At 42.1% G+C, this 26,045-nt stretch overlaps 1 protein-coding gene across 4 annotated transcripts in view; it reads left to right on the top strand.

Moving 5' to 3' along the window:
- Positions 1-26,045, top strand: part of DIP2C (disco interacting protein 2 homolog C) — a 334,539-nt gene that overhangs the window by 177,924 nt on the left and 130,570 nt on the right. For 2 of the 4 annotated variants that reach the window (XM_075082401.1, XM_075082397.1), the window contains exons 3-4: positions 2,255-2,422; positions 13,037-13,147. In XM_075082401.1, the coding sequence (XP_074938502.1) occupies positions 2,255-2,422; positions 13,037-13,147 (279 nt within the window). The remainder of the gene's footprint in view (positions 1-2,254; positions 2,423-13,036; positions 13,148-26,045) is intronic. The other 2 variants (XM_075082400.1, XM_075082399.1) reach the window with 1 other exon arrangement.

Below are 26,045 nucleotides of genomic sequence, written 5' to 3'. Positions count from 1 at the left end.
CTTTCTGAACAGAGGCGTACACAAGAGTGGAGGAGGGCCCTGGAGTTAGTATCTTCCTCCATTTCTGGGTTTCCTGTCCAAATCTCCCTTTTGAGGACACTAGGCTGACCAGCAACATCCCTAGAGTTCAGCTTATCCTGTAACACATGGGCAACCAATCCTTTATAGATACCTGGTCTCAGTGATGAGGGATGGGTTGCAGGTACTTGCCCAAAAGGTGTTAAAGTGTCTTCAGACTAAAGTTAATAGTGTATCACTTCACTGAAATTATTTCATATATATATATATATATAAGAACTTCTCAGAGTCCTTTCAGTCTTCTGAAGCACTGGATCATGAAGTTGAATATGTAGTTGTAGGTATTGGTGTAGGCCTCCATTTTGTGTTGGCCTTGGAGGAGTGTGCCCCACACACTCATGGCATCTCACTCACCTTACAGAGGCTCCACTTGGGCTTGGCTGTCATCTGAGCCCTGTTTTTGTTGCAGGCCTCAGAACTAGTTTCCTCCTTCTTTTACAAAATCCCGCCTTTATGGTGGAGTTGATGGTTTTCTATTTAAACTGTTCATGTGTGGAGGCACTGCCTTGTTCTTTCTTCTTCAAGTGTATATATATTAGCTAGCTCCATAGCAGAATGATATTTTTGTGCCTTTGGATTTTACTTGGTCTGCTCCACTGGTAGAAACTCTACTAAACAGATCAGTGTAACAGACACCATTCTCTCAAGTGATACAGGCTGATCTGAGGGTGTCTGTGACATTTCCTAGCCATTGAGAGCCATTAGAGAATGAAACAAATCAAATCAACAGAATTACAATACCAGAGGTGCAGTTATTAAATTTCTGGGTATTTATTGGTCTGACCAGACTATCAGAGATACAATAGTCTTCACAGTGTGTTCTCATGAGACCTACGTAGGTTTACTGAGCTTTGGAGAGACTGTTGCCTCACGGTAATCATCAACACAGTGTTGCGGTTGGTACCAGTATTTTTTTATACAGTAGGTGTGCCTTTTTTTCTTCTCATAAGAAAATACAGCTCTTTCTTCAGAAAGCTCATAGTCTTCTCATCAAGCTGTATCCACAGCTTGATAGGGGATTCATCAAGCAAGTAACAATGAAAGAGAGAAGGTGGAGAACCCTCCAACGTTTATGTTTCAAGGTCTCTGTTGTGATATTGAAGTTTTCCAGTGTAAGGAGAAGCAAAGGGATCTCTGTAAGCCAGTCCTATAGTAGGGCCCATTCAATAATTTGAAGAAGTCATGATTGAGGATGTGGCTGATTTAGCTGTTTCAATGATGGGAAGAATGGAGCGACTGTTTTCTGCTCTACCACTTCCCAGAAAATCCTGCACTGGGAATGTGTGATATGGATGAGTGAAGGAAGATTATAATAGGATGAAAAGTATTGAAATATTGTCCATTGTTTTCTTGTACATACATCAAGCTCAATCATTTAGCTGATGGCTAAATGAACTATTTTATTATAGTGGAAGACACTGCTTCTACTCTGTTAAAGTATTTTCCTCCAGAAAATTATATTATTCGTGCTTGGGTCTTTGCTGTCTTTGTACTTCTTGTTTGTTTTGTTGTGTTACCTTTTGGACTAAACTTGAAACATTTCAATCTGATATTCTCCTCCTAAGACTTTACTCATCTGAACAGCTTGAGGTCCCATTCACTAGGAAGGGGGAGATGAATCCTTTCCAAGAAGAAATAGGGTAACAGAACAGACGCTGCCTTTTGTAAGCCTCTGTTAATACCTGAACAATCACATAGATGACCAAATTAGTCATGTTTTTGGTTTGGTTTTTTTTTTGTAATCTGTTTTGATGGGGAACTGCAAGATTTTATAAGCTTTGGTGGTCTTGGATCTTGTTATTAAAAGGGAATAGTTGTTTTAGAGATATTTTAAACCAGTATGAGAATGGACATGGCTCTTTCACTGGGATTGGAAGCATTGGGGAAGGGCAGGGATTTGCATTCCATGACAGCATTCAACAAACTAAAGGAAATCCAAAGGCAGTTCCCCTCTGTTGGGATATCCAGTCCTCTTGCTGCACCTTTGCTAACATTACTAACGCCCATGTTGGCAGAGTGGAACATTGACCCGCGTTGGCTCCATGAGTGTCCTGTGGTGTCTATGCGTGTGTGTGCGTGTGTGCTCTACTGCATGGGGGCAGCAGCTCCATTCGTTGCTGTAACAAATGTAAAAAAACTAAACGTGAATTAATTAGTTTTTTTCAACTTGTTACAGCAGCGAATGGAGCTGCCGCGGTACGGTGTAGACTGCAACACAGTGAAGGAGCTGCCAGAAGAATGCTCCGCACTGCCAACATTGGTGTCTGTGACATCCGGGAAGCGGCCGCTAGAGAGAGAGCAGCCAGCACAGCAGGAAACCGGCCTCTCTTTTATTTTCGTTTTGGTGAGCACAATGAATGTATCTTTTCCAGTCCATATCTGTCTGTAACTGTGACTCATCTGGAAGCCTCTGGCAGACACCCACATCAATATGATAGACTAGGAGCTGCCAGTGACAAGGCAGGACAACCAACGGACAACATCTGGAAGGCCGTTACCAACTTTTATCTGCCTAAGAATGAAGTGATGGGAAGGGAGAAGGAATACTCCTACTTATTAACATTTGAACATATTAACATCTCTCCAGCTTCCATATCGTGGATACTTTGGAGGACGTTTCATACAATAAGCTGGTGAAACACAGGAAGGCATGTGTTTCTAATTCCCTTTTTGGCACTGCCTTTTTACAGATCTCTGGACAGGTCCAAGCCCACCAGAATGTGGAGAAAGCTGTAAAAATCTAAACACCCCTAATTCTGCGCTATTTTCAAGTAGAGATCTCTGCCTGAGCTCTACTCACATCCAAACCATTCAGAAGCAGGCTGACTTAGCAACAGGCATCAGGCTGGTAGAGCAGACTGGAGGAATAACATTCTTCAGGGCTACATGTCTGCAAAGGCATGACCCCTGGCATGCCTGCAGAGCTGTGCTCTTCAGCAGACACCCGTCCTCCCTCCCCGGGGTGACCTGTGGCTGGTGTCAGGCAGTCTGCTCCTACTCCCTGGGTTTGTAGCAACGCTGCAGAGGATTCACGGCCCCTCAAGACACCGGATTTTCTCTTTCCAACCATGTGGGCACATGGAGGACATTGCAGTCTTGCCTGTGTGCTTGTGCACACTCCCACAAGGCAGTCCAGGCATGGTGTAAGATGGCTAGAGAGAAGATGGGATTTGCAGTTCTGTCAGGACCAGACATACCTGTAAAAAGATGATCCCTTTGAGACACTCTTCCCTGCTCATTTTCAAACCAATTTGCTATAATGCTATAGAGGAGATCCATATCAGATTCTGACTGTGGTATTTGTATTTCTCCTCTTACGTGAGGCTGCTCTAAGTCAGGTTCCCTCAGTCTGACATGATTAACTTCCTCTGCCCAAGACTTTTTGCAAAATGGGAATGTTTAAACTTAAATTGCAATTTCAGGTTTAACAGAATCAATGATATAAAATGATGCAAGTGCTAAATGTAGGCAGTGGAAGGGATGGCTATTTACACACATAAATACACACACACACATATATATATATCTCGACATATACCAGAGGTCTTTTTGTCGTGCTCATTGGGATACTGTCATTTTAGAAAGGGAGAGCTGTTACTTTTCAGGAATGGATATAATCCTAATCTGAAAGGGGAAGCTGGGCAGCCACGTGGTCAATACTGTACTAAGTGATGTGGGAGTTCACTTTTAGGCTCCCTGTTTTTGACAGGACAATCCCAGAGAGGATATTGCCACATATGCTGTACAGCAAACGTGCAGTGAGTCTGACACATGGGGAACGTGCTGGATGTGCTGCACATCTGCAAGTTGACTCCGTAGCGCATCCACAATAGGTCTGACACATCCAGATGCTGCACAGACTGCACATATGCAAAGGACATTTGTACTGTTCCAGCTGGGCTGTTGAACATCCAGAAATCCGGAACGGATATGCCGCGTTTGGCAGTGTTAATGGGAGAAGGGATAGGGAGAGACCCCTTTTTCTTTCCCATTAAATCCCCACCTGCTTTAACTTAGGGAGACAAAGGCACAGCTTTGTTTCCTCAATACGCTTTCTCAGGATGTCAGTTTGTAGCTGGATATGTTCTTTGCGCAGAGTAGTTTTTCTTTTCTTAGCATGCTGGTATGTCAGACATCTGAAAATAATAGTGAATCCAGACCTTTATATCTGCACGTATATCCCAATCTCTCTTGTGCTGTGACCTTTCTCTTACTGCCTCTGTAGAGGAGCCCTGACAGCCGAGAGCTGAAAGAATAACCACTTAAACAGACATTTATTTCAGAATATGTTTCTGAGGATTATCTTGATTCGATCAGTTAGTTCTGGGTAAGATAACATGTGGACAGCTGCATGCATGCTATTAAAAGGAACCCTCCCTAGAAGAAAAAATAACTAAATTACCTGCATCCCCCATAAACTGTGTTTTTGCGCAATTTGCTTCCAGTCTTTTGCCAGGAAATTTGATTATTCATTCACAGAACAGAGACGATGTTGTTATCAATTAAGCTTTGCTTCTAACAGCTTAGACATGGGTGGTTCATTCTCTCTTAATCAAGTGCTGTGTCTACACTAGATTACTTTCTATAATTTCCCATCATTGGTACCACCAGCGTAGCTCTATTTGTAGCGTAACCATGTAGACCAGTCACCAGTGCTTTATTTATTATGGGTAATAAACCTGTGAGATGCAGTGTTTAAAAGGTACCTGCTGCTCCTTTCACAGGCCTAGAGACAGATCACTGCCTCTCCCGCTGCTGGAGCCCAACAGCACCAGCACGGGGAGATTTCAAGCTACACAGTGCAGAGGGAATGATACATTCACACAGAAGATCCCTTTACCTTATGAAGAAACAATTTTCTGTAGAATTACAGGAACCAATTTCCGCAGCCTCTGTTATTAACATGACACATATTTATATATATATATATCTCTAATGTGTGCATATATTTGCATACTTCTCTCTGTGTATGCATGCATACATTTGCTTTCAGCTATGCCTGCTGCTAGCCTTTTGGGCACTGAAAGTAAAGTTGGTGATTACAATTTAATTTTCTCTTCCACAGACGTTATTTGGATTACAACATTACTTGGATTGCAAGGATTGCAAGCAAATGTTTAAACAAAGCTTGATTCTGGAATTAAAAAAAACCCCTCATGTATTCTCTGCATTAATAATAATGAGTATTCCTATCACATCTGCCTTCCTAATTCTTAAAGATCTTATCAAGGGATAACCACGATGGGGCATTTCAAAGCATAAATGTGTGTTGAGAACATGGATCTCATTGAAAGGCATATGCATTGCACAACTCATGGACACATTTCTGAAAACGGTGTGACAGATCTTTCACAGATGAGAAACTATGGCACATAGATGAATGCTTAGTAAGTCTTGTTTTTAAAAACTAGTTTTGGTTTGAATTGGCGGATGCCTTGCAGAGTCTAGTCTGGTTAAAAAGGAAGGTTCTGAAAGCATCTGAGAACTGCCCCTTGATGCCATTATTTAAAGCGCGATGGTTACTGCTTCACTTTTGCCATGCTGACTGAGAGCCTGGTTCCCATCTTATGCATTCTTTGTTTTATGATGACACCTCTGTTTCCTATCCTGCAGTAAGACTTCGTAATATTAAACCTTGTTCAAACACAGAGAAAGAAATACCTTCCTTCAAAGGCTTTACACCCTAAGAGTAAGGCCAAAGAAATGGGTGTAAGGGAGGAAATGAGTACATGATGAAATCAGTTAGTAATGCGTGTAGTGGTTTCAGCACTCAGCATGATAGTTTTTTGGGGGAGGATATTTTTGGTACACATCAGAGGGTGTTTTTCAAAGAATTTGAAGAACTTCAATGAAATATTTGTTGATGTCCATGGAGACCATCTGTGAAACATAAGAGCATAGGAGGAAACATGAAGATGTTTGTCTAAAAATCTGACAAATGGGTGAGAAAAGATGGCTCAGAGGTGAGCAATGGCGGATAGAAAGGGGAGATACCGCTGAGGGCCGTAAAACAAAGCTTGTCTGTGCTAGAGCAGAGGAGATGGAGCCAGTGGATGCCTGTGAAGAGCTGGGTGCTGCTGTCAAAATCAAAACCTGCTGGAATTCACAATACTGCCCGAATTTGTCTGCAGCTAATTTCTGAAGGATAGATATTAAACTGCTGGCAATGTAAGCTGACCAACACATTGGTGAATGTGTTTCCTATGTGGATAGGTAGGCTTTTTCAACATCCTCTCCTAAAAGAATCTTCAAATGGTACACTGAAGCTGTGGGACTATCTAGAGAAAAATGGAAATCAAACATTGATTATGAATTGGAGCTGTAATGTGATGTCAACCATCTCTGAGATAATGAGAAGAAAGAAGAAGCCCACAATAGCCGTGCTAAGCTTGAACTGAAAGCTAAAGCTTGCAAGGAAATGCTGGAAGGCAAGATCAAGATTGTAATAAGGAAAGAATCACAGAATCCCAGGTTGGAAGGGACCTCAGGGATCATCTAGTCCAACCTTTCTAGGAAGAGCACAGTCTAGACAAGATGGCCCAGCACCCTCTCCAGACGACTCTTGAAAGTGTCCAATGTGGCCTAGTCAACCACTTCCCTGGGGAGATTATTCCAACAGTTGACTGACCTCACTGTGAAACATTTCCCTCTTGGGAAATTCGGAATCTCCCCAAGAGCAACTTGTGTCCATTCCCCCTTGTCCTCTCCATGTGACTCCTTTTGAAAAGGGAACCTCCATCTTCTTTGTAACTACCCCTTAAGTACTGGTACATGGGGATGAGATCCCCTCTAAGCCTCCTTTTCTCAAGGCTGAACAAACCGAGCTCTCCCAGTCTGTCCTCGTATGCCAGCTTCCCAGTCCTCTGATCATCCTGGTGGCCCTTCTCTGGACCCCTTCCAGCCTGTCCCCACCCTTTGTGTATAGCGGGGACCAGAACTGTACACAGGACTCCAGGTGTGGCCTGACAAGCGCTGAGTAGAGCAGGATGATGACTTCTTTCTCTCTGCTGGCGATGCCCTTTTTGATGCAGCCCAGCATCCTGTTGGCCTTCTTGGCCGCAGCAGCCACTGTTCGCTCATGTTGAGCTTTCTGCCCACCAGGACCCCCAGGTCCCTTTCCACAGAGCTGCTCTCCAGCCAGGTGGATCCCAGTCTGTGCTGCACTCCCAGATTATGTTTTCCCAGGTGCAAGACCTTACAATTGTCCTTGTTGAACCTCATAAGGTTCTTGCTGGCCCACTCCTCCAGCCTATCCAGATCTCCCTGCAGAGCAGCTCTCCCTTTTGGAGTGTCTACTTCCCCACTCAACTCGGTGTCATCTGCAAACTTCATCAGGCTACACTTGATCCCGTAAAAGAAGATGATCAATGTGAAGTATGTGCATTTTTTGAAAACAGAACCAAGTACAGGAATGCATGTGAAAACTCACCTGTGAAGGAAAGATTTTTAACTGAGCACACCTAATCAGAAATTCCATTTTCTCCATATTTATCTAGCATAAAGTGGCTTTGCTTCCTTGGGTGTCTTTGTTTGGGAGTATCACATTTTAAATCTCCTTTGGTTTATCCTGTGAATTAATTTCTTAGATCACAGAATCCCAGGTTGGAAGGGACCTCAGGGATCTTCTAGTCCAACCTTTCTGGGAAGAGCACAGTCTAGACAAGATGGCCCAGCACCCTGTCCAGACAACTCTTAAAGGCGTCCAACGTGGCCGAGTCAACCACTTCCCTGGGGAGATTATTTCGATGGATGTACGTTTGATGAAGAGTGAAGTGCCACACTAAGTAACAAGTTCCATGGGGCTGATGTGACTTTTAGCCTGTTTATAAAACACACGGTGTGTTCATCACCTGGCTTTTCTTTTAAATATGAGCCACCAGCCATTACGTAGAAGCTCAGGAAATACTTTGAACAGAATGTAAATGCTGTTCCTTAAAACTGCACTGCAAACACTGATTGCCTTCCTTCCCAGTAGCCCTGGTGTTGCTGGGTTTGTCCTACAGCTCTCTCTGTCCCAGGGTCACACACTGTTAAGTTAGTTTTAGAACAATAAATGTACCCTGTGTCTAAGAATGCCTTCTATTTCTTGTCAATGAGACATTTCAGCTTTTAGATATGTTTAGATTGAAAAATTTGACACAGACGTAGGAATAAGAGACACAGCAAAGCAACTTGCCAGCTGTCATTAAGGAAAAAATTGTCCTCTGATGGAGAGGGCAATGCAGCTATTGCCACATTATCAGCACATAGGCCTGAGCTACAAAAAGAAGTAATAAATAAGGGAGGAACAGAGAGGTGAAGGCAGATAAAAAAGAAGAAGGAAGGAGGTGAAACCTGCTTCCAGCTGACAGTTTTTGCTTTCCATTCACTTAGAATAAAACTATCCAGCTTGCAGTGGTGTTGCTTAAATAGCTTTACTGAGGGTCTTGCATTTTTAGCTAAATACAGTCAAGGCAGGATCCAGCTTGCAGATTAGGATTTGTAGATTGATATATCTGCATTAAGTTATCTGCCTATGAACCTGATATTTAAACTCCCATTCTTACGTGAAGAGACACAATTAATTCAGTTCATGAAACCCAGAGAGCTTTTCAGACTATTGCAAAGCAGATACCTCCACTGATCACCTGCATAGCTCTGAAGGCTTCACTGGACTCATGGAGTTGCCTGAAGATAGGTGTCTAATACTGTTCAGGATTTCCTATGGTATCAGAGACATCTGCACAGAGCAAGCACATATAAAACAGGGCTTAGAGGGGGCCATGCTGTTCTGGTCAAGGCAGATATCACAGTCTACAACACCTGAAAGGACATTGGACACCTCTGTTTAGACTCCTGAGTCCTGACCTAGGTCTCTATTTTTCATAAGGGGAGCTTAGCTTAAGCACCTTCTTGTAGACACCTAAATATAGGTTTCTTAATCTGCAAGCTGAATCCCACATTAGGGAGCATTAGATAAATGAACTAATGCTTGTATTAAGAATGTGGCTGTTTCCTCCAGTGCACCTTCGTAATGATTACGTGTAATGTCATGAGCATAAAGCACTGGTTTCTCAGCCTTTTATATAAAATAATTGCATTCCAGGCATATATATCTTGCGAAAATTCTTCATGACTTATAATGAGTCTAGTCAGTGCTAATTATGCTTACCTTTTAAAACCCTGCTTTAGCTGCAAGACTGGGGGTGGACTATGGCAGTATTAAGAATGATGCCAGTTTGACAGTGTCTGTGATTGTGTCTGCACACAGGGCACTGGCATGACACTGTCCATTCTTTTCTGAAAGCCATTCATTGCTCTGCCGCCTCCTTAAATTTAGGAATCGATCCAAGTATGAATTCTGAAGGCCCGTAACGCCACCGCTGCCACCGATTCACAAATGCATCTGGGCGAAGCCGCACTAGAACAAGCATTAGCACTTAACTCACGGACCTGTGTGCTGGCTGTGAAAGCTATCAATTTTTGGGCTTTAGTTATGTTCAGAAGTACAAGTGGGAAAAAAAAAATATGCTTGTTACTGCACTGTATCGCTAGAGCCTTCATGGAGGTGAACAATTCTGCTGTTAACACCACCTTGCTATTTATGGCAACACTTCACTGAATTCATGGTATTCATTATTCTGTATGGCTTTTACTCCTACCCATCACTCAGGAATGGCAGCATGTAGGTTCTCGCTATTGTGCACTTTGTCTCACGCCATCATTGGTGCTGTGCGAGGGCGTGGGTCCACGGGAATAGAGGGTGTGAGTCTAGGCGGTACCGGTCGATTCCTGCTCCAGACCCTTCAGTAAGGAGCCGTCATCAGGTTTCTTACTCTCCAAAGTGGAGCAATGTTTTGTGTTTTCTCACATGGAAATAAGTTAGTAAGAGACGTCTCCTCTGTATTTTAGTGCAGAATTAACTTCCTCATGTACATCGGTGCTATCAGCAAGCCAAGTTCACACGTCCTGCTCTGTACTTGGGTAGAGGTTTATTCACTGTTTTTATATTTATGGGAAAGTGGAAAGTAAAGCCATCAAATGATTACCAGACCTCGTAAAAGCAGAAGATATTTTGATATTCTCATTTAGTTTGCTATGGCCCTAAATGACTGCTAGTGTAGGATGTTGGGGCTGTCTCTTTCCTAAATATAAGAAGAAACTCCATATTAACCATTGTGTTAGAATAGAGGTACTTAAAAGAACAAACACGTGTACAAAGTAGGAGGGAGGTAAACTAGTTAAAGTGTCTCAATTTTAAGATTAGATATGAGAATTCTGTATCTGTAGTAAGAACAAGTAGCAGTACAATCTCCATGGTGAACCAGAGGAGGGAAGAGCCCCCTGCAGTGTCAGGGAGTGCCGTGGGTGGCAGTGCTGCCTGGCCAGTTGGGTGTCCTGCTCTCTTCTGCAACCTCAGGGTCAGTGTTTCAGGTTACCTTACATGCACTGTCGTTTTTACGCTTTGAAAAAGAGTTTTGTGCGCTGCCCACAGCTGCAGAAGAAGAGACTGAGACACCTGAGGTGTCTCATAGCCAAATGACCGGGAGAAGGAAACCATGGGCTTGAATGCATTTTGTCCAGTGACTTTCAGGTCTACCTGAAAGGTAGATCTACAGCTGCTGCGCACCCCTTTGTAACTGATGCTTTTCCTCACATCTTAATTTCCCCTCAGAATTTTGCAAGCATGTGGTTTCACTGTTTGAAGGATGTGTTTAATCCCCTTTTCCATGACGTTGTACTTCAGTAGCAACACCTAAATTATTTCTGTTTGTTTTTCTCCACACGCCACTGCCCTACAGAAGTCATTTGCCATGGGAAGTTATGGCACTGCTTCCTTCACAAAACCTATGTGACACAGCAGCAATTTCAGGTGCACGTTTTTTGGGTGGTTTTTTTTAGGCTTTTTGTAAATGTATGTGATTTCCAGAAAGTATCTCATTCCTGACAATGTGGATAGGGACTGAGATGAATAGAGGTGGTTAGCATCTTGTACAGACTGAAACACAATTTTTTGAAAATTTTTGGTCAAAATTAATGATGTTGTTAACGACATATTGCTGGTTCGCAGGGTGACCCAATAAAGAAAAATCTAAATATACAAATGATGCAAAAATATTTCTTCTGATTATTTCACCTGCCTTAGAGAATATAAAGGCTTGAGGGCAAGTGAAATTATATAGTACTATAGTGTGGAGGATCATTTAAATGAAGACATTTTATTTGATTTAAGAGTATGAATTATGAATCACAATCTGAGTAAAAGAAAATTCATGGATTCACTCTCTCCTATGCGCCTGTGAGATTTTACTCCAAGTATGATTTTTAGCCAATCAGACATATCTCCACAAAATCAAAGCAGACTTGACATGGCTGATATTTCAACGATTTAAGAGAGAAGCTGTATTTTGAGTTGTTTGTTTTCACAAAGAAATAAGTATATAATGCCAGCTTTTTAAAAAAGATGCTTTTTAAAGAGTCCATTGAAACAATTGAGACTGATAGAAGTCAACACAGCATTTTCGGTTGGTCTGTATTCTACATAAAATTTCTTGTTTCCAGAAAAGCAAACTCCTATCGCTGTCCAATAAGCAGGCACTGCATAGTTCAGAAATGGTAGTGGAGAGTTTTTACATTGTGTTTTAATTGAAAAATATGAACATATTTCCAAGCATTGTTTTGTTGAACCCAATTTCAATTTATTAGTCATCCATTTGAATACTTAATTATTAGTCATTTAATTAAGTAATTTTAACAGATCTTTCTTACCATCAACCCTAAGTGCAAGAAACCAGTTTTACTTCTGTCCCTACAGTTACGCATAGTGCGTAAGTACTTTGTAACAGCAAAAAATATTAGGAAAGAATTAATTTCATTTCTTTAGGTACTCCTGGGTTTTTGCCCCTGTGCACCACAGCACCTAACGCTCTGTGCTTTAACAGCTGTAAGCTGAATGCATCTCTTACTGGGCCTGTCTGCTCAGGTTCTTTGGAAGAGAGCTGGGTAGCATATTCTGCCACTATTACAGACCCAGGTTTGCTTTATTTTCCTATTGTTCGTTTGAATTTTCCTGCTTAAGTAATTCACTTCACTCTTCTCTGGAAGTTGCCAAGGAACATCAGTTTCTAGAAGTGTTTATATACAATGCTGCTGTTATACCACTACTGTTGTTGAAGGAGCCTGCAAGACAATACCTGTTCTTTTAAAAAAGCAAATTTGCTCTGGGAAAGGGATGAATACAAGGTCTGAATCTTAAATACTGGATGTTTAGGCCCAGCATACTGAGAAATTGCAGGTATATATTACAAGGCTGAGTTATTTTTATTGTTTTGCTGGAACAGATTACTATTTTCAGCCTGGCTTGGTGCAGTTATTGTTTACTTTCTGGCCTTTGGTAGCTGAAAATGCCTGTAGATATTAATATAGTTCCCTTCCCACAGGGTATCTAGTTTCCATAGGTTAGCTGTCACCAGCCGACATCATCCAACCACATGAGGTTTTACATAATACTCACTGGCTAAGCCTTCCTAGGAACTGTTTTTAACCAATTTGCAGGAAAGCTTGAAGATCCACTGCAGTGGTGTCCACCTTTTATTAGCACATCAAAATATTTCCTGAATACTACTTTATGATACTTACCTGTTTGGGAAAAAAAAACCACCACCAGGCTTGCTGTCTATATGCTCTTAGGTAGTCTGTGATCCTGGAAGAAGGCTGTCTTAGAGAGAACCAGGAAAATAACCATAGCACAAAAGCTGACCAGAGGCAAGTACTGTGTAGCCGATAGGCATGACATGGTTTAGCCACTGAATGTTCATTTTCTACTTCTAGTGTAGGCTGAACTCCTCTTCACTATTAACTTCTGGAATTCAATCAGAATGAGATTTTATTTTATTTTATTTTATTTTATTTTATTTTATTTTATTTTATTTTATTTTATTTTATTTTATTTTATTTTATTTTATTTTAATTAATGCAGGGGTAGACCAGGCATTACCACAAGAACGTCGAACTCCTGTTACTCCATCCTCTTCCTCTCGATACCACCGTCGCAGGTCCTCAGGGTCACGGGATGAGCGCTATAGATCGGGTAAGTAGAACTGAAGACGACAGAATTGGAATGAAAATTTGAAATGTCTGGTTCTGTTCTTTGCTTTTTAAAAAATAATTTTGTTGTAAATTCATGTAGAGGCTATACATGAGAAATATTCATTGTGCGAATACAGAGACACTGTCCAAGCATGCAGGGGTGGAGTTACAAAGCCAAAGTACATCTGGAATTGCATCTGGCAATGAATGTGAAGGGCAGCAAGAAGGGCTTCTACAGGCATGTCAGCAGCAAAAGGAAGACTAGGGAAAATGTGGGCCCACTGCTGAGTGGGGCAGGGGACCAGGTGACAAAGGGCATGGAAAATGCCAAGATATTTAATGTCGTCTTCGCCTTGGTCTTTACTGGTGAGTCTTGCTTTCAGTAATCCAAGGCCCCTGAGACCAGTGGGAAAGTCTTGAGCAGTGAAAACCTGCCCTCTGCGAAGGAGGATGAGGACAGGGAACATCTGAACAAACTGAACGTGTACAAGTCCATGGGACATGATGGGATTCATCATTGGCCAACACCATTGTGAGGCCACTCTCAATTCTATGAAAGGCTGTGGCAAACAGCAGAGGTTCCTGAGGACTGGAAGAAAGCAAGATTCATTCCTGTCTTCAAGAATGGCAAGAAGTAGGATCTGGGAACCTACAGGCCAGTCAGCCTCACCTTGATCTCTGTGAAGGTGGTGGAGCAAATAATCCTAGAAACTGTTCTTAAATATATGAAGGACAAGGAGGTGATTGGGAGTAGTCAGCATGGGTTTGTGAAATCCCCTTATTAAGTTGACCAACCTAATAGCTGCCTGCTATGAGATGACTGCCTTGGAGGTTGAGGGAAGAGCAGGGAATGTTGTATGCCTTGACTTTAGTAAGGCTTTTGACAGTTTCTCTCATAACATCCTCATTGACAAACTGGTGAAATACGGATTAGATAAGTGGACAGTGAAGTGGACTGAAAATTGGCTGAAGTGTTGAGCTCAGAGGCTTATGATCAGCAGCATAAAGTCCAGCTGAACACCAACCTCTAGTGGTGTACTCTAGGAGTAAATAACTGGCTCCAGTACTGCTTAATAGCTTCATTAGTGACCTTGCTGGTGAAACAAGAGTGCACCCTTCACACATTTGCAGATACCAAATTGGGAGGAGTGGTTGATATACCAGATGGGTGTACTGCCATTCAGAGGGATCTGGACAAGCTGGAGTGGGCAAACAGGAATCTAGTGAAGTTTGACAAAGGGAAATGCAAAGTCCTGCACCTGAGGAGGAATAACCCTATGCACCGGGGCAGAATGGATAACAGCTTGGCAGCAAAGGACTGGTGGTTCACAAGGTAAACATGAGCCAGCTGGGCGCTGATGGCAAAGAAGGACAACAGCCTAAAAGGAATGCTGCCAGCAGGTCAAGGGAGGTGATCCTTCCCCTCTGCTCAGCACCAGTGAGGCACATCTGGATGCTGAATCCAGTGCTGGGCTCCCCAGTACAAGGGAGAGGTGGACATATTGGAATGAGTCCAACAAAAGACCACAAAGACGGTTAAGGAGCAGAGCCTCTGTTATGTGAGGAGAGGCTACAAGAGCTGGTGTTGTGCAGCCTGGAGAAGAGAAGGCTCAGGGGAATCTTACCCATGTGTGTAAGTACCTCATGGGAGAAGTAAAGAAGGTGGAGCCAGACTCTTCTGAGTGGTGCTCAATGATAGGACAAGAGACAGTAGGCACAAACTGAAATACGAAAAATTCCATTCACGCATAAGAAAAAACGTTTTTACTCTAAGAGTGGTTAAGCACTGGCATAGGTTGCCCAGAGAGGTTGTGGTGTCTCCATCCTTGGAGCTATTCAAAACCTGACTGAGCATGGCCCCAGGCAGTCTGCTGTAGGTGACCCTGCTTTGAGCAGGTTGTTGGACTGGATGATCTGCAGAGGTACCTGCTGGCCTCCACCAGTCTGTGCTTCTGTGGCACAGCTGGATTTTATTGTACTGATTCTAGTCTGATGAATAACATAAGAAAAATATCTAATTTGAAGTATAGCAAGTTGTGAACATCATTATGCCCTAAATAGAAGCACTGATAAAGGGAAGATAAAATTAATTTCAGAGCTGAACAAAAGGGTAAAATCTCATTTCCAGATGAATGGGATCCAAGTCTCTTCATAATGCTGCTCCAGATATGACACACAGTGAAGGAAGTGATTGTTTTACAACTGAAGGAAAAGTGAGCTCTGAAGCTTCTTTACTCTTACATTTGAATGCATAAACTGCATGTACTTACACCTTAACTGGATGAAGGATAGGTGTGCTCAGTTGTTGTTTCAACTGTTACAGGCAGTGCTGCCGTGTAAGTGCCCTTCTCAGATGACAGCCAGGGGCCATGGGCTGGTTTGTCTGCTGCTGCCTCTCTTGCAGCTGCAGAATAAAAGGGAGCTGTAGACAGCAGCACCACTGTGGCAGAGAGACCCTTGCGAGCTGAGAGTCTGGAGCCAGGGACTAATGGGTGTGGACAGCGCGGAGGAACTCTCGAAGTTCTGGACTGTGTTTGAAAGGTGCACCTTGCTGTACACAGTCAGACACATTGTGCTGACACAACTGGAATATTATAAAGAACTCCTTATTAAATCTTCTTTAACATACTTCTGGTTCATTCCATTAGTCAAAGAGCTTGCCAATTCCATTTAAAATAAAGTGAAACGATAAATGTTGGCAGAGAAAGTTCATGTATGTCCAGACCATTCTGATAAATTTGAAAAACTCCCCTCTCTCCTCAGAAACCTTGGGTTCACTCTGTAGATGCTGCCGGTTTTTTGTTGAAGAATGGTTGTGTGATCTGCATAATTATTCCTTGATATATAAGCTCCTAGAAGCTTCTCCCACATTACACTAAAAATCATCTGATTTCTACCCAGTGTTGTTAAACAGGTAAAAATACTGTTCCTGAAATTGTCTAGTTTGTGGGTGTGCAACCCATGGTCCTCAAACCTCCAAGCTGTGACTCTCCAGAGCATGTGTATTTGACTGTGTTTTGAAAGTCATCTGCTTGAGCTATGCTTGCCATTTGTAAAGTAAGATGTTGAGTCAGCGTGGGCATGGGCGAAAGGAGACATCATGCACATCTTCCCTATGTGCCTGTCCTGGTACCCCAGGAGTACGCCAAGTTGGTGTTGCTGCTTCTTGGTTTCAGTCATTGCCTGATGCCTTAAAAAGAAGGCTTTTGTTCAGTGAAATGATACATAAGGTCCTGCCTTAGGACTGGGGTGAGGTGTTGTAATGATACATATATAACAAAGAAACTGTTGCTGAGAGGAAAAGTAAGGAATTGAGCACAAAGGGTTGCTGGTTATTAGTGCAGGAGTCTCATCTTAAGAGAGGCAGGACTACGGTGTAAATTTGGGTCCCTTTTGCTGCTCTGAAAATGTCCTTGGTGTTAAAACTGGGAAGCTTGACAGTGTTTTGGCAGGGCTTATGGCAGGGCTCTGAATTTCTACCTTGATTGCTCTATAGCATGACTCCTCGGCAAGTCACCAAGCTCTCCAACAAATAGGTTTGAACAGCTACTGCATCTTCACTCACTCAAAAGAAGACTATATATAGCAAATGTCAGTGAAGGTAAATGTAAACTTCCATTTCAATTTTAAAAGTTACCAGATCATCTTTAGATTTAGTTTCAGAGGATCTTTGCTAAGATACAGAGCAATGTTCCTATCCTGGATTATATTCTCCCCTCTATACATCACCCTTGTGAGATCAGAAGTCTATTTCTTGCTCCCATGACTGATACTCTCCATTACTGCAGGTTACAGACTTGCAAGTCAGATTTCCTTCTGGTTGTCTTGTCTTCAGATTCAGATTTGCCTCAGGTAGAAGCCTTTGTTTTGCTTGTTCGTTTGCTGTGCTTAATACTTCAGCATCTCTGCTCCGATTATACTGTGTTTATTAGATCCTAGCTGTTACCCAGTTTCAGTGCTTGTTATCATATTTGGCACATCTTCTTGGAAAAAGCCCAAAACAAAATGAATTCGCAGTCTTTAACCAATAAGTAATTCACTTCTAGGAAAACATTTCCCTTCCTTAGTTTTTTTTACACAATTTATTTCAGTTAACATCTGCAAACAAATCCTCCACTCCAACTCTGATCAAAGTCCTTTTCTGTCTCTTCTTGGTAAGGTTTTCCTAATCGGAATGCTAACATCTGAAAGTCATCCAACTCTCCTTCCATGCCTTTGCTTTTTACATAAATTTAGATGTCAGCAAAGATTGTTTAATGAACTCTCTTTGGAGACTCAAAATCATTGCTGCCACTAATATCACCTTCAACTTATGGTCTTTTATTATGTAAAATGTCAGACTGTGACATTTTAAATCCCTACCTGTTTTCTCACTTCAGTCTTTTTTATTATTATGTCATTAATGTTGTAACAGAATTTCTCAGCACTATATTTTTGAAAACCTGTATTCTATGATTTTTGTATTCTAAATAAAATTGACTCTGAGTTTATGGAGACTATTTTTTTTCCTAAATGTTCCTGGTACATTTTGTGTTTTAAGATAATTTGATTTTAGAATTAAGCCTACATTGGGAATTTAGTCTAATTCTTTAAAACCAAAAAGATTTAGAATTTCATGGCTAATTCTTTTTCATACAGGAAGGGATCCTGAAGTTATTGTGTTTCAAAATGTCAGCTTCTTCAATCATTTTTCGAATGTCTAAAGAAACAGATAATGCTATAAGTGGAGTAACTGCATCAGTGCAGGGTTAAGCTATATTCTTTACTTTATACAAATGTGTCAGCTAGTTCAGCTGATACTAATTCAAAAGCATTTTTCATTTCTTTACTACTGAATACAAAAATTTGTAGTATTTACTCACTTAGAAACAGTATTTGGAAAGGTTTGCCAAATGTAGATCACAGCAATGTTTTTCTCGTAACAGCTGCCGTTCCTTAGCCTGTGCCTGTACTTTAACATTATTTGAGGGCTCAAGATGACACTTAAGCCAAATGTTTCTGTAGGATGGATCAGTAACTTTTGCCAAGAGGCTTTTCTGGCCAGCAGATTTTAAGGCAAGAAAACCCAGGCAAAGGAAAACTGGCTTGCGCTTCACTTCTGCCTCTGCATGCAGAATAGATGTCAGCGCCTGGCTTGATCTGGCTCAAGTGATGTGACTGCAAAATCAGGCACAGACTTGAGTACAAGGTTAATAATGGTCATGTAGATGTAGCTGCTGTTGGGCATACAGCTTTGTTTCCTTAGTGCACTTTAGAAACAAGGTTTCACAGGTACTTTCAGAAGCAGCAAATCCATCGATTTGGTATGGTGTGTTGAGATAAGGAGACAGGAATTATGTGGTGGAGTGAACAAGTAGGTAACCTGAATGGCTGAGCCTTCACAGCCTTATCATGCTGTCTAAATGAGCTAACTCAGCTGAATACTGAGATTTTCGGAGGCTGTTGGCCCTACATGTCTTCCAGTCACTAGGGACCTGTCTGCACCCCGGTTAGCATTGGCTACATTCTGCTCCTGCTAACACTGAAATCCCTCGTAGAAGGACCTGAAGCTTCTGCCACCATCATTTAAAATACCATCATCTAGGCTGTCTTGCTTTTGGAAGAACAGGCTTACTAGTATGTTGCTTAAAATAGTGATCTGTAACCTCTCCACAGTGGAACCCTGAAGTAATACCGCTGCTAGGGTTTGACCCGGTGCCCGTGGCTGGCTGTTCTGGGGGCCTGAAGCAGAGCTGGGCTCTACTGCCACATAAAGGCTGCGGCGCAGTACAGCAGCATCTGCTCCTGTGGCAGTTCCGAACAAAATACCCCATGGGTAAACTGGGCAGATCCTTGTGATCAGAAATTGTTTTCTTGATCACCGTGAATCTCCCTCAGATCTGCATTTCTCAACCAGTCATGGCCTGCGGGGTGCAGAGAAGTCGTCTCCTTTGGAGACCTTCAGCACCTGTTTTAACTCCTCTCCAGAGAACAAGTACGTTATCCTCCCTCAGCAGGGTATTCAGCACATGAAGAAATGGAACGCCAGGTCTTTACCAACTTCATTACCAACCTAGCAAAACAGAATGCTTCAGTTTTCCATCCCAATGCTGAAAACCAGAGCACTGCCTTCTGTACCAGAACCTGGCTTTCACCATTTCCACAGCTCCTGTCTGTCAGTAAAAAAAAAAAAAAAACGGGTGTTGTAAGTACACAAGAAGTATGCACCAATAGAAAATAAAAACTAAAAAAAAATCAGTACTCAGTGGTAAGGAATGCGGTGTAATCTGTTCAAGTGCATATGCATGTGTGAAGAATGAGACAGTGGCTCTTGGCTCTGTGATTTCTGCTGTAGAATTCTCCTCTGATGAGATGAGGATATGACAGATGGCTTGGGCCAGGTTTATTAAGTCCCTTGTTTCTCATGAGGTCTCTAAGAGGCCTTGAGGATGACCAGTGTTCTGCACTGCCTGGAGCAAGTGTAATGCTTAAGAAAAATGAGACCAGTGAGCTCTAAAAACGGAGTTTTCCAGATGTCAGAAACGATGTGGGAAGTAGCAGCATAAGTGAAATTGTGCTGCCTCTGTCTCTAAGGGTTCACAGTGTCCTAGAGGAGACACTAGCGGATGAGAGCACATGTGCTACATGAACTATGTGGACAGATTTTGAAAGGCACAGGAGTAGATGAGCATAGAGCTGGGAGCTGAGAAATGGAGTACTTTGAGAAATGCCATATGTGGAATCAGCATCTCTCAGCTGGTAGAATGGAGGAGGGGTACTGCTGGTAAGGTGGCTGTGGTACCTGGCCTCTCGGGAGGGAGTACCTCCCTACTCCCACTCGCTCTTGCTGATTTTTTTCCCATATGTTTAACTTCTGAAGATGAGAAAGAAAAAATCATTCTGGTACCCCGTTCTTGGAGGGCTGCCAACCCCTGCCCCAGAGATCCCACCAGTGCAGAGAACAGCTCGTTCTCCAAGTGCACTCAGCAATTTTTTTAAAAGACATCTTAATATAGGAGATTTTTGGAGATACTGCCAAAGCAAACGCATCCTAACTACAACTCTCCCAGCTCAAATTCCTGAGCCACCTTTCCCACACTGTGGTTCAACAGGGAAAATACTGAACAGCTTATACTGAGCATGAAATAACTAAACTTCAAAACAAATCATCCCAGGCTAGGTTTGAGGGGCATAGTAAGGGAGCTAGCAATGCAAGAATGTTCCCTGTAGTCCCAAATCCTAGAGAAGTTGGCACCAGGCCCTAGGTAGCTACGCTGCACTGCTCTAGCAGCTTTGGTACATGCCTTAACCATGTACTTGTTCACATTTACCATGAGGTAAGTGTGCATAAGAACCGTAGCAAAGGTTGCCGACATTTTGCATGTTTACAGCTCACCTCATAGTGATTTTAAAACAGATGGGTAGCTTATACTTCGCAATTTTGAAAGGACATTCAAGATCTCATTCTGCAATCTCGCCAGAACTGACAAAAAAGAATTACACTATGAGAATATGTGAGATGTAGTGCATGGTAGAGGAAAGGATGGAATGGGAAGATCTGAGGAATCATTCTTAATGAACCCTTGCCATCTAACATTACTCCACAGAACAAGGAGGAAAAAAAATGTGATGAATATGCGATGTATCAAGAAAGGACGGCATATCTATATTAAGCTGGCTCATCATAAAACAAAGAATTTATTAACCCTTCAGGTGAGTGAGGGATATTTGGAAACATTAATCTGAATTCATTAACCTGACTGTAGACACACTTATTCAGAAATGAATTAATCTCATGTTTGATCTAGCTTACTTACAAACTTAATTTCAAGCTACAACTCAATCAGGACAAAAAAGAGGTTGTAGAAGAACTTTTGCAAAGATGTGACTTACATGACCACATCCTTGCTTTTGACCCAGCAGAAAAATTTGTAAGGATTATTGCAAAACTCTTGAGGAAAATTACTCAAGGATCTCCAGAGAGAAACCAGTAGAAAGTTGATTTATTTCAGATCGCATAATAAGGGGGCCTGAGATGAAGTCACCATGTGAAGCTGACTTTCAGATTGCATTACAGATGAGATAATAAACAAATGGAGGGATGGAAATTATTAGTGGGAGGCCTGCATGTTTTTTTTATTTAATGTATGAGTAGAGTTAACATAGTTTTAGAGTTTAGAGAAAAACATTAAAAATCAACTTTATTCTAATAGCTGAAGAATCCAAAGTAAAGCAAAAACTATGCCTTTCAGCAAAACTAGCAGTGGAGTCATAAAGAGTTCAGTCTTCTGTTTTGGTGTTCCCTGTTTCCATCACATAACCTCTGTGTTTCCCAGCCTGCCCATCCAGCTTTCCCAACTGCTTGTTCAGCTTTTGTCTTCCTTCCACCCAGAATCATGGATTGTCGCCACTGCCATCCAAAGTGGGAGACGACAGCCATGCTTTTCTTCATTAGAGTTAAGCTTTCTGACCACATGAGAGCATACAAAGCTTCCTGGTGTGCACCAGGAGGTGGGCAGAAGATGCCCACGAAGGTGCTCAGCAGCGACTGAATGATGGCACAGCGCAGCCCTTTGCGGGGTGCACAGAGTACAGTTTCCTGCACCAGTGGAGCTTGTTGGCTGCAGCATCCTAGAAGAGCCAGGCCTTTTTCAGTGTCACGTTCATGAGAGTGCAGATGTCTTCTAGAATGCTGACTTTTCATTTTCAAAAATTGTGCAGGTCAACAAAATTTGGCCCTGAATTCCTGAGAAGTCAGCAGAACTTTCCCTTGCATATCCATGTATCCCCAGTTCCCAGTAAAACCAGAGGCCCAGTATATATAGTTTAAACATCCCGAAAACTGAAACTCACACGCTTAAATTGTTTTTGAAGTGTAAGCAACAGTTTATTTCGGTTAGTAACTTCCACAGCCCTCCTATAAATGAGTGTTGTCTTAGAGCAGATGTTCTTGCATTCAGTCAAGTATTCACTGTGTTTGTTGTGAATGCCATATTTCAGAATTAACAGCACACCTGCTTTCAGCTGGAGAGAAATTAGGTGTCACACTGTTCAGGCTTTGTGCTTTCCTATCTTAATACCCAGAGAGATTGTGAAAGTATTCTGAGACTGCTTCATTATAGCATCACCCACAGCAAAGATCCATTATTATATGGACTCACTTGCTTTAACATTCCCAGGGGTGAGATGATTTTCCAAGGAATGATCTGTGTTGGATGAACACAGCAATTTTTTTGAAATCACTTGCCCTGTATCTGCCTGAAAATAAGTCAGTGCTGCCAGCCCGGGACAATCAAAAGACAAAGCCTAACTGTAATCTGTTCTGATGATACCACATTTACTGTGTCTCACCCTATTTAGTATGTCCTGATTGCATTTCCAATAGATGTAGTTACCAAATTATCTCTACTCAAAGTATTTACAGGCCACATATTAGGAAATGAATTCTCCGTATATCCTTCGTTTCCATGGTAGCTACAACAAAGGTCTGATTAAACTTATAAGAGACTTTCATGCTTTCAACTACTAGTTTCCTGTAAGGCAGCAATTGCCAACCTTTCCTCTGTATAATTACTTAGCATACTATTGATATACTTAGCATTGCCTTATCTAGAATTTTCAGCCAAAATTCAACTTTGATAGTGCTGGTTTGATAGTGATGCGGTTGCCTCCCTGTAATAACTCAGAAGCTGTTAGGATTCTTCTGTTGCACAATGTGTTGATGCAGCAATAACTGCCCTTGCTGCTATTGCCTCCTGCAAGCCGCCTCTCTGCCTGTCCTTCCAGCTGTTTTCCTTGATGCCACTCCAGATGCTGGGGTGTCCCTGAGACAGACACTTATTCGTGGCTTTACTTATTTGTTTAAACGTCTGACTTCAGGGCTGATCCTCTACTGCAATATAAATAATACATAAATATGTATTATATGTACATAAATAACCCCTTATTAAAAATCATTTGGCATTCTCAACTCATTAGTGCAGAGCATCAACCTTCTTGATCTTAATAATCTGCCATTCTGTGAGCAAGTCAGTTGCGTTTGTGGACTATCCTGTAAAAAGCAAGGATGCTAAACCTTCTCAGAGTCCTTGGGCCCATCCTGCTTCCAGTGCTATCATCATGTTTCCAGGATTTGGCTACTAAAGCAACGGAAGAAAGATTGTTTCTAAAGGCTAAATGAAAAAAAGACAAAAATAGCTCAGGGGAGAGGAATTACATCAATTCAGGTCACATCTAGGTATGTCTCCCACCAGTTTTATTCTTTATGGGGTATATCCCCCGAAGAGAGGGATGGAAGTACTATTACTTCAGAACTGGAAAACCAGTCTGCAGAAGATGGTAGGGACTCCGTTAGCTAATTCTACATCTGTACAGCAAAAATTAGGCAACAGCTTTTTTTCCCATGTTTGTGTTTTTTAAACACCTAGTGATTGGGTATCAAGGCTTTATAATTACTGGGAAACTGATGACTCAAGCAAAAACCACAGAAGTAATATATTTTTTCTGAAACACAGGTAGAAACAGAGGTCTGCTATCTTGATTCTAGCAGTGCATGACTCCTATCTACAGCAAGTCTAATTTATTGTCTTAAAAAGAAAAAGGGCTGCATGATAAATTAGATGCAAGAGAACTACTTGACCCACAACTGCAAGACCTGGTTTAAGTACAACAGAAGACGCTGTTTCCCTTTTGTGAGCTGAGGCATTTTATGCAAAGGGTGTGAGGAACAGTTTCATAATGTGGAAATTTTTAATTTATCCAAAGCTTCCATGGGAGGAGTGCCCTGTTTTGTGATCCATGGCAGAACTAACACCCAGACCCCTGATCCGTGAGGAGGTATCACTTTGCTTAACAGTATGTTGAATGTTTGACATGCCTATGGAGCAAATGCAGCTAATACTGAGTAAAGGAAGCCACTGAGGCATGTTAAACTCATATAGGAAAAAAATTTTAACAACCTCTTCACACTGAGGAAGAACGCAACTGCAATTTGTTGAATAGGTGTTTGTTATTTTAAAACAGAGCTGAACAAAAAGGAGCAAACTCATTCTCCTTCTAAAAGCTGCAAAAGTCTGTGGGAGGACTAGGAATATGCAGCATATTTCAGATGTCTCAGTTACAGTTCAGAGCTTTCAAGGACACTGTATCTGGCCCAAGTAAGGAATGGGGCATCCCTGTTCATGGGGTGTAAGGGGAGAGGAGAGTCAGGATTGTGTTCCGTGCCCAACGAGGATGCACACTCAAAAGAGTGCTCTTCTGTCAGCTGTAGAGAAACACAAGATACTGCAGCATGGCTCCATATGTGGACCAGGAAATGGCTGACCTTGTTTGTCACACAACAGTTGCTTTCTTGCTTCAGGAAAGGAAGGCTGATTTGCTTGTGGAGCTCATCTGAGCCTAGACAGATCATACATACTGTCTTCCCCAAAGTAAATAGCGAGGAGAGGGCAGCTTGTCACAGAGGAAAGTTGCCACTGGTTCTAAGTGTGCATATGTTTGTGCAAGGAGGAGAGAAAGTATATTCTATAGAAAAGACTTCAGTAAAAGTTCAGAAGGGACTTTTTTTTATCGCAGAGCCAATATAAACAAGTCTAAAACTCCTGGCTGGGATCTCTTTCTATGTGCCAACGTAACTTCTGACTAAATAAAAAATTGCCTCCCCAAACAAAGAAGATATTATGTGCTACATCATCAAAAAGGTTGGGAATAAACAGTTAAAGAACATGATGAAAAAGGGGTCAACAGTATCAGCAATCTGTAATTAACAGTGTTTGCTCCTATTTCTCTGGGCATTATTATTTAATGTTTGAATGTGTGTATCCAGTCACACTGCCCACCTGTCGGTGGTTAATACAGTTATCTCCCTCACATCTTCTGTCACCCAGTTCTCCCTCTTGAGAATAGGTTGCTCCCTCCCACATGGCCGTGCATATAAAATGAGCAATTCCTGAGTGCAGGCTCATCCCTCCGGCTAGCTCTGTGCCGACCACTGGCTCTCTGGTCTCCTGCCGGCTTGTTGTGCCAGGGGGATCCCATCGGAGCAGCGTGCCAGCGCAGGTATGATGTCACTTTGTTCCACAGAAGCAGAGAGGTGGGCTTGTTTCCTTTTCCATGGACAGTCAAATCCACTGATGTGTTGAGCATTCAGCCATTAGAGCACGCTCAGAGATGAAGCTGGGACAGACCCTGGAGAACACGGTGTCTGTTATCAAGCAGGTGCTGTGTACTAATGTATGTTAGTGGGTTGGTTTTTTTCCTAAGCCTTTTCAGTTAAACGAGGAGCACAGCATTGTACAAGATAAACCAGATGAAAAGAGTGACTGTGCAGAGCATCTCCTGGGAAATCTGGGCAATTCATCCTGCTGATGGAATGAAGAATTCACCTCTATTTGCAATAGATGAGAGTTCCTGATTATGGTGTGCAGTGGCCAGATCCATGGGTCATTGCTCTGGGAGTCTGAGCTTATGGACCCTCATTCTCTATGCCAGTTTTCATTTCTCAGCCCTTTGTTTTGAGGCCTCATCTCTTGTTTAATAGATCGTTAGCTCTTTGAAGGGAAACTTTCTACCACGTGCTTGTTTTTATAGTTCTACTTCCTTTGTATTTCACTTACTGACTTTGCTCCCAGAAGTATGCTTGCCCTCTTTATCCTGTGATAGAAAGTAAAGGGAGAGAATAAACAAATAAAAATGCTTGAATGCAACAGGGAAAAGACTAGAGACAGAGGTGTTTGGTCTGAAGTTTGCTAAGTATTATCCAGCAGCCTATAAGAAATACGTGCCAGATTGAACACTGAACACCAGGTTGGTTACAAGTTAAGCAGTTAGCTTTCCCAAGCATGTCGCTTTACTCTCTCCCGTTTATTGATTCCTCGAGTACAAACTCAGAAATTAGATTCAACATATGGTTGGCCAACCTA

The sequence above is a fragment of the Phalacrocorax aristotelis genome, chromosome 2 (genome assembly GCF_949628215.1).
Source record: "Phalacrocorax aristotelis chromosome 2, bGulAri2.1, whole genome shotgun sequence".
In the NCBI taxonomy this organism is placed as follows: domain Eukaryota; kingdom Metazoa; phylum Chordata; class Aves; order Suliformes; family Phalacrocoracidae; genus Phalacrocorax; species Phalacrocorax aristotelis.
Note: the sequence above shows the minus strand (reverse complement) of the source record. Positions and strands in the feature narration are given on the sequence as shown.